We start from the raw sequence: 15,530 nt of genomic DNA, 5'->3' as shown, positions 1-15,530 counted from the left end.
CATATTTTCTTATGCATGACTGATTGAAGTCTGTGACCCACTGAGACATTACTGGAGTCTTCTGTGGACAGTAGTCTCTGACACATCCACGCCTGCCTCTCTCCCCCCCACCCCCCTCTCTCTACAGAAGATGATGTGTGCTGGGATCTGCTTGGCTGTGGTGTTGGCTGTTCTCATCATCGCACTGGCTGCAGGCCTCAGCTAGCCAGCCTGCGGCATTAATCTGACAGACCAGACCAATCAATCCCCGTCTGGCTCGGTGACTCGACCCGGCTGCTGGACCTCGTCTCCAGCCGCTGGACTGCCTACTGTCCACATGAGGGTGAGCGCTCCAGGCTCTCTCCTCTACCCCCCCTCCATCTCCTCTACCCCCTCCATCTCCCTGACCCCCTCCATCTCCTCTACCCCTCTATCTCCTCTACCCCCTCCATCTCCCTGACCCCCTCCATCTCCCTGACCCCCTCCATCTCCTCTACCCCCTCCATCTCCTCTACCCCCTCCATCTCCTCTACCCCTCTATCTCCTCTACCCCCCTCCATCTCCGCTACCCCCTCCATCTCCTCTACCCCCTCCATCTCCTCTACCCCCTCCATCTCCTCTACCCCCCTCCATCTCCGCTACCCCCTCCATCTCCTCTACCCCCTCCATCTCCTCTACCCCCTCCATCTCCCTGACCCCCTCCATCTCCCTGACCCCCTCCATCTCCTCTACCCCCTCCATCTCCTCTACCCCCTCCATCTCCTCTACCCCCTCCATCTCCTCTACCCCCCTCCATCTCCCTGACCCCCTCCATCTCCTCTACCCCCTCCATCTCCCTGACCCCCTCCATCTCCTCTACCCCCTCCATCTCCTCTACCCCCTCCATCTCCCTGACCCCCTCCATCTCCCTGACCCCCTCCATCTCCTCTACCCCCCTCCATCTCCTCTACCCCCTCCATCTCCTCTACCCCCTCCATCTCCTCTACCCCCTCCATCTCCCTGACCCCCCTCCATCTCCTCTACCCCCCTCCATCTCCCTGACCCCCTCGATCTCCTCTACCCCCTCCATCTCCCTGACCCCCTCCATCTCCTCTACCCCCTCCATCTCCCTGACCCCCTCCATCTCCTCTACCCCTCCATCTCCTCTACCCCCCTCCATCTCCCTGACCCCCTCCATCTCCTCTACCCCCCTCCATCTCCTCTACCCCCTCCATCTCCTCTACCCCCCTCCATCTCCTCTACCCCCTCCATCTCCCTGACCCCCTCCATCTCCTCTACCCCCTCCATCTCCCTGACCCCCTCCATCTCCTCTACCCCTCCATCTCCTCTACCCCCTCCATCTCCTCTACCCCCTCCATCTCCTCTACCCCCTCCATTTCCTCTACCCCCTCCATCTCCTCTACCCCCTCCATCTCCCTGACCCCCTCCATCTCCCTGACCCCCTCCATCTCCTCTACCCCCCTCCATCTCCTCTACCCCCTCCATCTCCTCTACCCCCTCCATCTCCTCTACCCCCTCCATCTCCCTGACCCCCCTCCATCTCCTCTACCCCCCTCCATCTCCCTGACCCCCTCGATCTCCTCTACCCCCTCCATCTCCCTGACCCCCTCCATCTCCTCTACCCCCTCCATCTCCCTGACCCCCTCCATCTCCTCTACCCCTCCATCTCCTCTACCCCCCTCCATCTCCCTGACCCCCTCCATCTCCTCTACCCCCCTTCATCTCCTCTACCCCCTCCATCTCCTCTACCCCCCTCCATCTCCTCTACCCCCTCCATCTCCCTGACCCCCTCCATCTCCTCTACCCCCTCCATCTCCCTGACCCCCTCCATCTCCTCTACCCCTCCATCTCCTCTACCCCCTCCATCTCCTCTACCCCCTCCATTTCCTCTACCCCCTCCATCTCCTCTACCCCCTCCATCTCCTCTACCCCCTCCATCTCCCTGACCCCCTCCATCTCCTCTACCCCCTCCATCTCCCTGACCCCCTCCATCTCCTCTACCCCCCTCCATCTCCTCTACCCCCTCCATCTCCCTGACCCCCCTCCATCTCCTCTACCCCCCTCCATTTCCTCTACCCCCTCCATCTGCTCTACCCCCTCCATCTCCTCTACCCCCCTCCATCTCCTCTACCCCCTCCATCTCCCTGACCCCCTCCATCTCCTCTACCCCCTCCATCTCCCTGACCCCCTCCATCTCCTCTACCCCTCCATCTCCTCTACCCCCTCCATCTCCTCTACCCCCTCCATTTCCTCTACCCCCTCCATCTCCTCTACCCCCTCCATCTCCTCTACCCCCTCCATCTCCCTGACCCCCTCCATCTCCTCTACCCCCTCCATCTCCCTGACCCCCTCCATCTCCTCTACCCCCCTCCATCTCCTCTACCCCCTCCATCTCCCTGACCCCCCTCCATCTCCTCTACCCCCCTCCATTTCCTCTACCCCCTCCATCTGCTCTACCCCCTCCATCTCCTCTACCCCCCTCCATCTCCTCTACCCCCTCCATCTCCCTGACCCCCTCCATCTCCTCTACCCCCTCTACTGCTACGGCTGTTTTAATGCGCCAGTAGAGCGGACTAAAAAAAAGCCACCATCAGCAACGCACCACGTTATACAGTGTGATTACAGTAAAAATGACTGACAATACTGGGGCCGCTGGTGCGGCAGAGGAAATGTTAACTTCACTCATTGCAACTCGCAGGGGGAAACTGAGTGTATGCACACGCAGGATGAATTAATTAAAAACTTTTCTTGTGGATGATGGAGATGTGGAGAAAGTAAATGACGGCCTTGCAGCATTCAAACAGGCTGTAAAAGAATTTAATGATGTACATAAATCTGTGCAAATGCTCTTATCAGAGGAGGGGCAGGAGAATGAAAATGTGGACTGGTATGAACCCAGAATTACTATTTTTAAATATTTTCTGAATGAAGTACAAACCTGGAAAAAGGGTCAAATTGCACAATTACATGTCGCCCCTCAGGACAGCATTTCTAATGTGTCACACAAATCCAACAAATCCCAGACAGGATCAAAAGCCTCCTCAGTCTCTTCAGCATGCAGGAAAGCAGTGGCAGAGCAGGCAGCTCTATTAGCCCGTGCTGAGGCCTTAAAGACCCAACATGCCTTAAGACTGGAAGAAGTTCAACTAAAAACAAGAATGGAAAGGTTGGAGCTGGAAACCAATATAGCAGCATCAGCCGCCAAAATAAAAGCCCTTCAGAGTTTTGAGATGGATGAGCAAATCCAAAAAGACGGCATGGACTCTTATTTTGAAGCCAGCAAGGAAAAGACCACTGAGCTTGTGGAATCAGAGCCGCCAGTGGCTGAATTTATTCAACTAGGTGCTCTTCCAAAAATACCACTGGACAGTGATTAAACCTGAGGATGGAAAGGCACTGCACGCTTATGCACTCTACCTGAGAGGATGCTGTAACGCCATGCACGACTTGCACTATATGGAGGAGCTTGATATGCCCTCCAATCTAAGGCTGATTGCATCTAAGCTTCCTTACCAGCTACGTGAAAGATGGAGATCAGCAGCCTATGACACGTTTGAGAGGACCAATACGAGGGCTACATTCCAACACCTAGTGGGATTCATGGAGAAACAAGCTAGAATCCTTTTGGACCCACTGTTTGGGGATATACAAGATCCTCTCTCCAGTAAAAGGGTGGTTTTAAAGAGCAGGATAGCTGACCTTAAACAGCAATCAAGAATGCCAAAGAGTAGAGGGAGCAGCTTTGCCACTACAGTGGCAATAGTGGGTGATGGCAACACTAATGACAACTCTACTACTCTGTCATTCAAACAAAACCAACAAGGCAACACCCCAGGTGCTCGTACTGCCTCATGCAACTTTTGTCAGGGCAACCATTCACTAACTGATTGCCAACAGATCAAGGCACATACTCATGAGAAGAAGGTGGAGTTTGTGAAGATGAACGGCCTTTGCTTCGGATGTTTAACAAAGGGTCATCTAAGCAAAGACTGCAGAAGAAAGCTAACATGTCAAAAGTGTCAAAGGAGGCACCCAACTATATTACATATTGAAACAATGAAAACTACAAACCAGGAACCTCCAAAGGAGGTGGGTCCTAAGGAATTGAAGAAAACATCAGTCAGCAGTGCTCTTGTTTCAGCTGGGGAAGTGACTGGGGCCGGTAAGGATTGTGCACTGGCTATTGTGCCAGTCAGAGTCAAAGTGGCCAAGGGAAACAAGTTTGTGTTAACTTATGCTTTCCTCGACCCTGGCAGCTCAGCAACATTCTGCACTGAGAACCTAATGAAGCAGTTGAATGCTAGCCAACGCAAAACAAATATTCTCCTTCGAACAATGGGGCAGAAGAGACCTGTCAGGAGCTATGAAGTCACTGGACTAGAGGTAGGCAGCCTGGATGGCAGCATATACCTTGACCTACCAAAAGTCTATACCCAGGATAAGATCCCAGTCTCAAAAGAAAACTTACTCACTCAAACTGAACTGGAAAGGTGGCCTTATCTACAGGGGATCCAATTAAAGGAAATTGATGCAGACGTTGAACTCCTGATAGGAATCAACGTTCCTAAGGCGATGGAACCCTGGCGCATAATTAATAGCCAAGGGAATGGACCATATGCGGTGGAGACAGTTTTAGGATGGGTGGTCAACGGTCCACTCAATTATTGCACCGATATGGTAGGGTCTGGACCTCCTACAATGACGGCCAACCGAATATCGATTGCTGATCTGGGGGAACTCCTAGTCAGGCAATATAATCAGGACTTCTCAGAGAGAGCGTATGAGGAGAAAAGCGAAATGTCAGGTGAGGATCAAAAGTTCATGCAGATTGCATCCAGCTCAGTAATCCTCAAGAATGGTCACTACCACTTACCCTTACCTTTTCGCAACAAAGAAGTGGTCATGCCAGACAACCAAAAAATGGCAGAGCAGCGAGCCATGAACCTGGTAAAGAAATTCAAGAAAGATGAGGTCTATGCTGCAGAATATAAGGACTTCATGGAGGATGTAATCAGCAAAGGTTACGCAGAGAAAGTGCCCCGAGACCAACTCCACCGGAACGATGGCCAGGTCTGGTACATACCTCATCATGGTGTTTACCATAAGCAAAAGGCCAAGCTTAGAGTAGTGTTTGACTGTACATCATCGTACAAAGGCACATCTCTCAATAGAGAACTCCTCCAAGGCCCTGACCTGTCTAACACCCTCATTGGTGTCTTGCTCAGGTTCCGCCAAGAAAGAATTGCCATTATGGGAGACATTGAAGCAATGTTTTACCAGGTACATGTCCATAACAGCCACAGGGACTTTCTAAGATTCTTATGGTGGCCAGGTGGAGATACCAAAAAACACCTGGAACATTACAGAATGAAGGTACACCTCTTTGGCGCTGTGTCATCTCCGAGCATCGCTAACTTCGCTTTACAAAAGACAGCAGACGACAACAGTGAGAAGTATGATGAGGAGGTAACGGAGACAATCAAGCACAACTTCTATGTGGATGATTGCCTCAAGTCAGTAGCCACAGTAGAACAAGCCATTAGGCTCACCGAGGACCTCAGAGATGCATGCTCTCAGGGAGGCTTCACACTGACCAAATGGGTCAGTAATAGCCGCAGGGTCCTGGCATCCCTCCCTGATAAGCACAAAGCAACACTAGTACCTAGGCACTGGACTTGGATAGAGAAAAGCTGCCTCTTGAAAGAGCACTTGGGATCCAATGGAATATTGAAAGTGACACATTTACCTTCAGAGTCACTATCAAGAGCAGACCTCATACGAGAAGAGGAATCCTCTCCACAGTCAGCTCAATATACGATCCATTGGGTTTCCTTTCTCCATACATCCTGAAGGCCAAGCAAATCCTCCAAGAGCTCTGCAAGGCAAAGTGTGGTTGGGATGAAATCATCCCAGATAAATTATCCAAGCCATGGCAGAGATGGATTACAGAGTTAGATCAGCTGTGCAAATTCCAAGTTGATCGATGTGTGAAGCCTGAAAACTTCGGTCAGGTCAAGACATCAGAGCTGCATCACTTCTGTGATGCAAGTGAGCTGGGTTATGGCACTGTCAGCTACCTCAGGTTCACGAACAGTATGGAAAAGGTCCACATTTCATTCATTCTGGGGAAATCTAGGGTGGCTCCACTCAAACAGATGACGATCCCCAGACTGGAGATGGCAGCAGCAACGCTAGCTGTGAGGGTGGACAGGATGCTGAGAAGGGAGCTTCAGGTACAGCTTGAAAGCTCCACTTTCTGGACAGACAGCACATCCGTGCTGAAATACATCCTCAACCAAACAAAAAGATTCCATACTTATGTGGCCAACAGAGTTGCAGTGATACGTGACCTATCTCAAGAGAAACAATGGAGACGTGAGCTCCAAAGATAACCCGGCTGACGACGCTTCACGTGGGTTAAAGGTAGAACCTTTCCTAAAATCCACAAGATGGCTGAAAGGTCCAGAATTCCTGAAGAGAAAGGAAACCGAATGGCCACAGATCCCAGAAAAACTGGGACAAATCCCTCCGGAGGATCCAGAGGTAAGAAGAGACTTCACTGTGAACAGTGCTAGCGAAGAGGAATATAATCCAACCAGCAAGCTAATTGAGTACTACTCATCATGGACCAGATTGCAGAAAGCTGTTGCCTGGATTTTGAAACTGAAAGGACTCCTTCTACTGCTAAGTCACAACAAGAAATCTCTAACAAAGACTGATCCAGCATCAGAGCTGACAACTTTAAAGTATTTAAAGGAACAAATGGACCAGTTCAAAGTTACATGTGGAGCACAAAACCTGTCTGTGGAGGACATGGACGAAGCAGAAAAGGCCATCATTCAGCAGAGCAGAGACAGCACTTTAAAAAGGAACTGGCACTCTTGGATACAGGGAGACGGGTCAAGGCAAGCAGCTCCATCTGTAAAGAAAGAAAAAAAAAAACATGCCCCTGACCCCTGAACTCTTGCCCCCTCTTGCACGCCTCTGACCCCTGGACTGCTGTATTCCACCTACACATAACTACATACACGTAGAACCTAAACATATATGGACTTTGAACATTCTGGAACATTCATGAATTATGATGTGTGTTATGTTTAATTTATTGGCTCCATTAAATTATGATTGATTAATTGTTTTGCTATGATGTTAACAATTAGGGGCCGGTATGTTGGAGCCATAATGATATGAGTTGATATTATATATGATATTATTATTTGTCTACCTATAGTAAGCCTCCCCCTTTTGGCCGGAGCCGCAACTGCATCTATTTAATCAGCCAAGTAATTTGCGGCACCTGTGTTAGTCCTAGGGAGACGGGGAGACGGAATAGTTTTTTGACCACACAAACAAAAGAAAGGATACAAAGAAAGAAACACACAAAAAAGGCCAAAGCAAAGTCTATTTTTGTTTATTGTAAAAAGTCAATTTGGAGAATATTTTTGTTCAATGTTTAAGCAGAATAAAATGCATTTTTTGTTTCAACTTGAAATCGGATCTCCACGATTGTTTGATTGTGCGTCAAACCCCCGCTCCGGCTTGGACAGTGGCTATTTTTGAAGCATCAGTTTTTTAGACGAAATACGCCACTATAACAAGAACAGAACACACAATTGTGTGTGTATGCTGGCATTGTGCAGAGTCATCGGTTTTCCTATGCTTGCTCAAAGCCCAACAAATGCAGCGCTGTGATTGGCCAAAGCCCATTAGACACCTGCTTCCAGAGAAGCACATCAGACATCAGACATCTCCCCACCCCACGACACGCCCAATTCTCTCTCAATCTGCAGTAACAGCAGTAACAGGTTCTTCTGCCTGGGCATATGAGAGGGCTGCTGGTTACTCTCTCTCTCTGTCTCTCTCTCTCTCCCTCCCTCCTTCCCTCTCTCTCAATCTGCAGTAGTAGTAGCAGCAGCAGTAGTAGTAGCAGTAGTAGCAGTAGTAGCAGCAGCAGCAGCAGCAGTAGTAGCAGTAGCAGTAGTAGTAGCAGCAGCAGTAGTAGTAGCAGTAGTAACAGCAGCAGTAGTAGTAGCAGTAGCAGTAGTAGCAGCAGAGGTAGTAGCAGTAGCAGCAGTAGCAGTAGTAGTAGTAGCAGTAGTAGCAGCAGTAGTAGCAGTAGTAGTAGTAGCAGTAGTAGCAGCAGCAGCAGCAGTAGAAGTAGTAGCAGCAGTAGCAGTAGTAGTAGTAGCAGTAGTAGCAGCAGCAGCAGCAGTAGAAGTAGTAGCAGCAGTAGCAGTAGCAGTAGTAGTCGTAGTAGCAGCAGTAACAGGCTCTTCTTCCTGGCAGTGCTGTCTGCAGTGCTTTGACGTACACGCCCCTTCTAGCAAGTATAACACAGCAGGAATAGGATATTTTATCTAAATTATTATTGACAACAATATGCAATATTTCAAATATACGATACCCTCTGATACCTATGATATTCATTGTAAATGTCTATAATACTACTGCATATGCAATGTTAAAATGAAAGACTTTAAGTTTTTTACCTCTAAAGGAAATGATATATGAATATATGCTGAAAGTTCTTACTTTATATCTCCATGGAATTGAATGTCACGTTTCATGTTTGTCATGTCATGTTTTATGTTTAGTTATTGTCTTGGTTATGTTATTGTCATGTCACGTATTATGTCAGTCTAGTATCACCACGTTTTTAGGTTTCATGTCATGTTGTTTAATGTTTAGTTATTGTTACGATTTAATTGTTAGTCTTGCCATGTCATGTTATATAGTTTATTGTCATTGTTTTGCAAACTTGTTTTGTCACAATTTATGTTCCATGTTATGTCTTTCTGCAAACCTTACATTCCTGCTTTCTCTCTCTCCCTTTCTGTCATTCACACCCTAATTGTTTCAATTTCCCTTGTCTATTTACTAACCTACTAATGCTAGATCAGGATTGGGTAATACTAACATTCTAATCATGTGTTCATGTTACCTTACGTTTCTTGTGCATGTCATTACTAATTTACTAATGCTAGGGCAGGATAGGTTTATTACTAACGATTACTAATTACCTTGTTAACTTGTCAATCCTCCACACCTGATTTCCATTCTCTTGCTGCTCTCAAACTAATTGTCTACACCTGTCTACACCTGCATATAAGCTCTGTTTCATGTCATGTCTGTGTGAAATTGTTTGCCTCCTGTTTGGCAGTGCAGTGCAGTGCAGTGCAGTGCAGTGCAGTGCAGTGCAGTGCAGTGCAGTGCAGTGCAGTGCAGTGCAGTGCAGTGCAGTGCAGTCATTGTCTACCTGTTATGATCCAAGCCTGTTATTGACCATTGTTCATTTATTTCTGTTTTGTTGACCATCGCCTGCCTATACCACGATTTTGCCTGCTGTTTTTGTACTTTTGCCCCGCGGAGTAGACTTCGGTCTTGACTCTTGCGCCGTCATCGACCCTGAGCCTGCCTACCGCCCGCCTGCAATTCTGCCCCGCTGACAGCTTTCCTGGCGACCGGACTTCTTGCATGGTGTACCGATTACGACACTGCCTTCTCCCTCGGTACTGTGCTTTGGTTTTCTGGCTGGATATTTACGTGTATGAACATTGCTTGTTTGACTACGCTCTCTGGATATTACCCAAATAAAGCCCTGACGGGACTTTACTACACTACGGTTTCTGAGTCGTGCATTTTAGGTCCAAACCCCCCACACACCCATCTCATTGAATGTGATAAACTTGCTGAAGTACATGATTACATAGGGCCTACTCTCTCTCTCTTTGAAATTATATATTACTTTTTCTTTGATATTTTCTTTGACATATGCCCTCCATGCCTAGTGAAGGACTCATTTTGTGTTACTTGCAGTACAGTCTGTTAAAAAAGTATATCTTTGCAACACATACATAGTATGTTTGTAATACAAAAGGTGGCAATTCTGACACAATGCATTAAAAAAAAAAGTAGTTACACGAAAAGCATGTTGGATATTAGCACGTGTAAGGTCTGTTTTACAACTCAGAAGCACAAGAAGCATCAATAAGAACAGAAACATTTTGCAGATAGAAAATTGATTTCACGTCTCTTACAATTTGTATTATTGGAGCTATTTTATGTCATTAACACAACAAGAGCTGCCTCCAATAACTAATCTGGATAGAGAAAGCAAGCAGTGGACTAATCTGGGTTAAGAGAGCAAGCAGTGGACTAATCTGGATTAAGAGAGCAGTTGACTAATCTGGATTTTAAAAAGTGGATTCATCTGGAATAGGCCGGTGAAGGCAGGGATCACAGTCCAGGGAATAAGTAGAACTTCTTGCCCAAAGACGTTCTGTCTGTGACTGGCATCTGACATTTGGAACCGTCAAACTGATACCTAACCTGTTGGAGAAATAAACATGGGAGTGTCACATTAAACTGCAATAACAATTTCTCCACTGCAATTTAGCAGCTTCTATTAGATAAACACAAGTGCAAAGATCAGGGATGATGGGTTAATCCCAAGAGGCTAATGTGCAGCCCCATTGCACATGAAATAAGAGCAGTAAATCTACCGTAATGAGCATTAAACAAACAGCAGCATGTTCTTTAAACTGAGAGAATCAGGCCTAAGGGCTAGTTTAGGCAGAGCTGGATTAGGGCTCCATCAGACAATGTGCTATTAATACTGGCCTTCCGGAACAGTTCCTCAATATGGTCCTTGTGGGCGTGTGTATTGATGGTCTCCACAAGCTTCTGGATTAAAATGGCTCCTTTCTCACGATCTCTGTAGGACATGGTGTCTAAGTGGAGACAATGCAGTCAGACCTTTTGATGATCATATTTATTTATAATATATATATATTTATATATACACACATACAATTTATTATAGACAGTACACATTTATTTGGAGTTGTTTGTTACAAATGAAAAATGAGAAAGTTGTGCAACATATAAAGGTCATTTCTAACCTGTCTCCACTTTTGGGTTGAAATAACAATAATGAACCATATATTAAGCAGCTACTCAGTAATGAGTATAAATCTTACACATGTGACTCGTAGCTGTTCTGTCATATTCTACTATATGGCCAACATAATATTTCCCAGTTGATTTCTGGAGTGTTGGATCTGAGGCCTACATTTGGGGAACCCCCAGGGACTCAGGAGGAATGGGGCTGCCTGTAAGATGGACGCCTACCAGGGGTGCAGGCCATGAGACAGGCAAAATCTCTCTCCTTGAGTTCCCTCCACATGCCGTCATCCTCCAGAGATTTGGGCGCAGAAGCACTGTCACTCACCCAGACTGTCCCGATTTCACCTAGAATAACACACATTTACACACACTTTCAGCTAGAATAACACACATTTACACACACTTCACAATAATACATTTGAGCACACACTTTCCTCTAGAATAACACATTCACACACACTTTCCTCTAGAATAACAAATTCACACACACTTTCCTCTAGAGTAACACATTCACACACACACACACACTTTCCTCTAGAATAACACATTCACACACACTTTCCTCTAGAGTAACACATTCACACACACACACACACACACTTTCCTCTAGAATAACACATTCACACACACTTTCCTCTAGAATAACACATTCACACACACACACACACTTTCCTCTAGAATAACACATTCACACACACTTTCCTCTAGAATAACACATTCACACTTTCCTCTAGAATAACACATTCACACACACTTTCCTCTAGAATAACACATTCACACACACTTTCCTCTAGAATAACACATTCACACACTTTCCTCTAGAATAACACATTCACACACACACACACACACACTTTCCTCTAGAATAACACATTCACACACACTTTCCTCTAGAAAAAAAAAAATTCACACACACTTTCCTCTAGAATAACACATTCACACACTTTCCTCTAGAATAACACATTCACACACACTTTCCTCTAGAATAACACATTCACACACACTTTCCTCTAGAATAACACATTCACACACACTTTCCTCTAGAATAACACATTCATACACACTTTCCTCTAGAATAACACATTCACACACACTTTCCTCTAGAATAACACATTCACACACACTTTCCTCTAGAATAACACATTCACACACACACACACACTTTCCTCTAGAATAACACATTCACACACACTTTCCTCTAGAATAACACATTCACACACACTTTCCTCTAGAATAACACATTCACACACACAAACACACTTTCCTCTAGAATAACACACACACTTTCCTCTAGAATAACACATTCACACACAGCATACCCCCTCTGCACGCCTGGATCACAATGACTTTGGGTTTGTTGCGCAGCCCAGCACAGTTCTCTGTGTTGAGGTGTGTGAAGATATTGTCAATGAGGAAGAGGTTATTTTCCTGGGGGTGTTTAGGGTTATAGTGGATCCCGCAGATGGCATCCCTCTTTCCATGGGACATGATCACCACAAACGTGCTGTCCGACTCCAAATGGGCCTGATGCTGAGAGAACCCTTTGACAGCTTCATCCATGGCCTGCAAACACACAAATGCAGCTTACTGCACACATAACCAGGGACATCAGCGACCGCTTGCTACAGACCGTGACATCAGCCCGACTGAAGCCATACGCTTCTTAGTTCTATAAGTTCAGGAACGTGGACTTGACCCATTTCTTCTCCAAAAGGGATGTTCTCGATAAAGACACAGTTCCCACCCTTCCCCAGTGAAGTTCTCAGCCACATGTCCTGTATGTAGATGCACTGTGAAATATGAGTGAATTATCAAAGTCCATATGAGTCCAATAGGTACCATATATATGCTGTAAGAGGCGATTTCACAAGGATCCTTTAGCTATGTGTCTCCTGTGTGTATCTTGTCAGCCAGGTGGCTGTGTCTCTCCTGTGTGTACCTGGGCAGACAGATCCCTGTGTGTCTCCACAGTGTAGCCCAGCGCTTTGAGTAGTTTCTCCATGTTCTCTACATCTTTTTCGGCCCCGCGCCTCTCAGACAGGTGGTCAAACTTGACATTGTTGATGAGCAGAGCCATGCGCTTGCGCTGACCCTTCTCCTTCATGGGGTAAAGCTGATGGAACAGGAAACCAGAACCGCCATTAAGTTAAACAAGAGCAACCTGCACATCATCACTACACTGTTCATCACGCTGTGCCATCACCTACACAAGATCATCATGGTGTAAAAATATATCTGAACCCTCAAAATCACCAGCTGGTGTTGTTTATTATTATTATTATTATTATTATTATTATTACAGTTGACACCAGAGGTGTGAATCGTCATTCCAGGGTCACATGTATTTTTGGATTTATTGGAAATAACTACATCAATTACAACAATATTTTTTTTTCATAATCTGAAATTTTAACATTAACTTGCTCAACTTCCTCAGGTAAAATATTTTCTTGTGGTCTAATCTATGATTGAACTGGCTAGTTAGCTCAACAAGACTGGTTCACATGCAGTCTCTGGGAATTGGGGTTTACGAACCCTGATATACACAAGATCATAACAAAATAAAACGTTTGCACTGGATTTTTAAGGTGGTCTAAAAGGCTGAGCAGGATTCCCCAGCTGCGGCCAGTCCTGACGAAGTTCACTGGGCCAGTGAGCTCATACCTCAGCCCCCTCCTTCTCCAGCAGGGCCTTCTTGAACTGTGGGGTGCAGGGGATGAGCACTGCGCTAGGCTCCTGCTGAGATGGCGAGCAGGTCACCTCCTGCTGAGGGAGCGGGAGGGACAGCTCCGATGGGGCTGAAAACACACAGCAACACAGGCTTCAGCTACATACCAGAGCGACTCTCAGCAACCTGCACCTCCTCCTGCTGCACTGTAGTGTAATGAACCTGCACCTCCTCCTGCTGCACTATAGTGTAATGAACCTGCACCTCCTGCTGCACTGTGTGTAATGAACCTGCACCACCTCCTGCTGCACTGTGTAATGAACCTGCACCTCCTCCTGCTGCTATGCCAGTAATGTACTCTTTCATCTCACTTAACTTAAATCTCATTCTTAACTTTATCATCCTTAAACAACATATTTTCTGTTCCTCTACTTAACTATAGTCACTTTAAAGTCTTAAAGTGCAAAATATTATTTCATTATTCAAATGTATTCACTTATGAATTTTGTCCACTATTGTGACAGTTGTGAATTGTATGTCAAGGAGTTGGAATCCAATCATACTAGTAATCATTTTACAACAAGAACATAATCATAATAATAATAATAATAATAATAATAATAATAATAATAATAATAATAATACATTGCAATTAATTTTAATCCGTTTTAATCCGTAATCATGTTTGCAAATTGTATTTTCAAATTTGTATATAATCTGAATTGCCTTTAAGATTATGTTGTTATGTTGAATCGATGATTCGGGATTAACTGAGATGCACGTCAGACGCAACACGGAGATCACCTGCTTCAGCACGCACTCACCTGGCGGTGCAGGTGGCGAGACCGGGCCCAGGTTCAGGAGCTCACACAGGTCAGGGTCTCGTTCCTGCAGCCGGGAGATGAATTTCCCACAGGCCTTCGGGCCTCGCTTTCGCACTTTATCCAAGAGGCATCGCGCCTTATCTGCTGTGCTTTTGTTCTCCTCGATCACAGCGTCCTTTTCTCCGTCGTTCACAACCCTGTCCTGCAAAAGGTCATCCAGCAGCTGCAAGAGCACATGGCTCGATACTCTCTCCACCAACTCCCTCCTCGCATCGAATAGCAGTTTATCTGTTCAAGCGCGAAGAAACAGACATTGAATTCAATTCATTTACGTTGTTCAAAAAACAGGTACGGCTGGCATAACCGTTCCTTGGTTTTTATATTAGCTATTCCCTTCCGGAAATGTCCATTGTGAAGCCATATGACACATTTATTAGTTTTCCTCCGAATTAGGTCTATATTCGTGCGAAAATGGAAACAGCGACGGTCCCGTTTTTCAGGTTTTTGGGAATATAGCTACACAGGAACGTTACATTTATAGCCTATCCACACTGAAACTGAAAGCTGTAACTGAAAGTGAAAGCCGTAAGCCACACTGCACTTTTTCAACTAAAAATCGGTATTAACAGGAATGAGGCCCGAGGCGTCATGATAATTATTCGCGTATCTACTGGTTATAATCCATTTCTGTAAAAAAAAAAAAGGATTTCCACTTGGATTCTATGCAACAAGTTTTCTGTACGATCGAAACGTGACAATTGGCTGCGTAAAGGTTTCTTACCTGCCATTCCCTACAGACGTCTACATATAAGAACTTTACTTAAATGGTCAATGGTGTATCGAATTTGCAGTCCAAACAATAGGGATTATATTTACGCAATGTGACAAATTCAGGAAAGTTCTGAGGTCTGTGCAACCCGCGAATGTAATACGATAGCTACTGCACATTTCAGGAAACTAGCGTCTTTAAGCTTTGATTGGCTCTGATTTCTGTGCTTGGTGGATGACATGGGAAAGTGTCATAATATGACATTGGTACGAAGCTTCAAAATGTTTTAGCCACATACTGAAGCACCGTACACACTGGGCACCGTATTAGCTAGCTAGCAACCCCTGACACAGACAGGAGAATCAAACTGAAGTAAGTTATGTTA

The 15,530-nt window shown here is 45.9% G+C and overlaps 1 protein-coding gene across 1 annotated transcript; it reads right to left on the bottom strand.

The window, feature by feature from the left end:
- Positions 1-10,013: 10,013 nt before the first annotated feature.
- On the bottom strand, positions 10,014-15,321 carry LOC133107843 (caspase-1-like). Its single transcript, XM_061217086.1, has 8 exons — positions 15,158-15,321; positions 14,377-14,664; positions 13,549-13,682; positions 12,824-12,997; positions 12,204-12,447; positions 11,110-11,229; positions 10,600-10,709; positions 10,014-10,308 (listed from the first exon to the last, which is right to left on the bottom strand). Exons 1-8 carry the CDS (start codon positions 15,162-15,164, stop codon positions 10,216-10,218), a joined length of 1,170 nt encoding a protein of 389 aa, XP_061073070.1. The 5' UTR covers positions 15,165-15,321; the 3' UTR covers positions 10,014-10,215.
- Between the last annotated feature and the right edge of the window lie 209 nt (positions 15,322-15,530).

The sequence above is a fragment of the Conger conger genome, chromosome 13 (genome assembly GCF_963514075.1).
Source record: "Conger conger chromosome 13, fConCon1.1, whole genome shotgun sequence".
In the NCBI taxonomy this organism is placed as follows: Eukaryota; Metazoa; Chordata; class Actinopteri; order Anguilliformes; family Congridae; genus Conger; species Conger conger.
The sequence above is the reverse complement of the archived record's forward strand: the minus strand, read 5'-3'. Positions and strand labels throughout refer to the sequence as shown.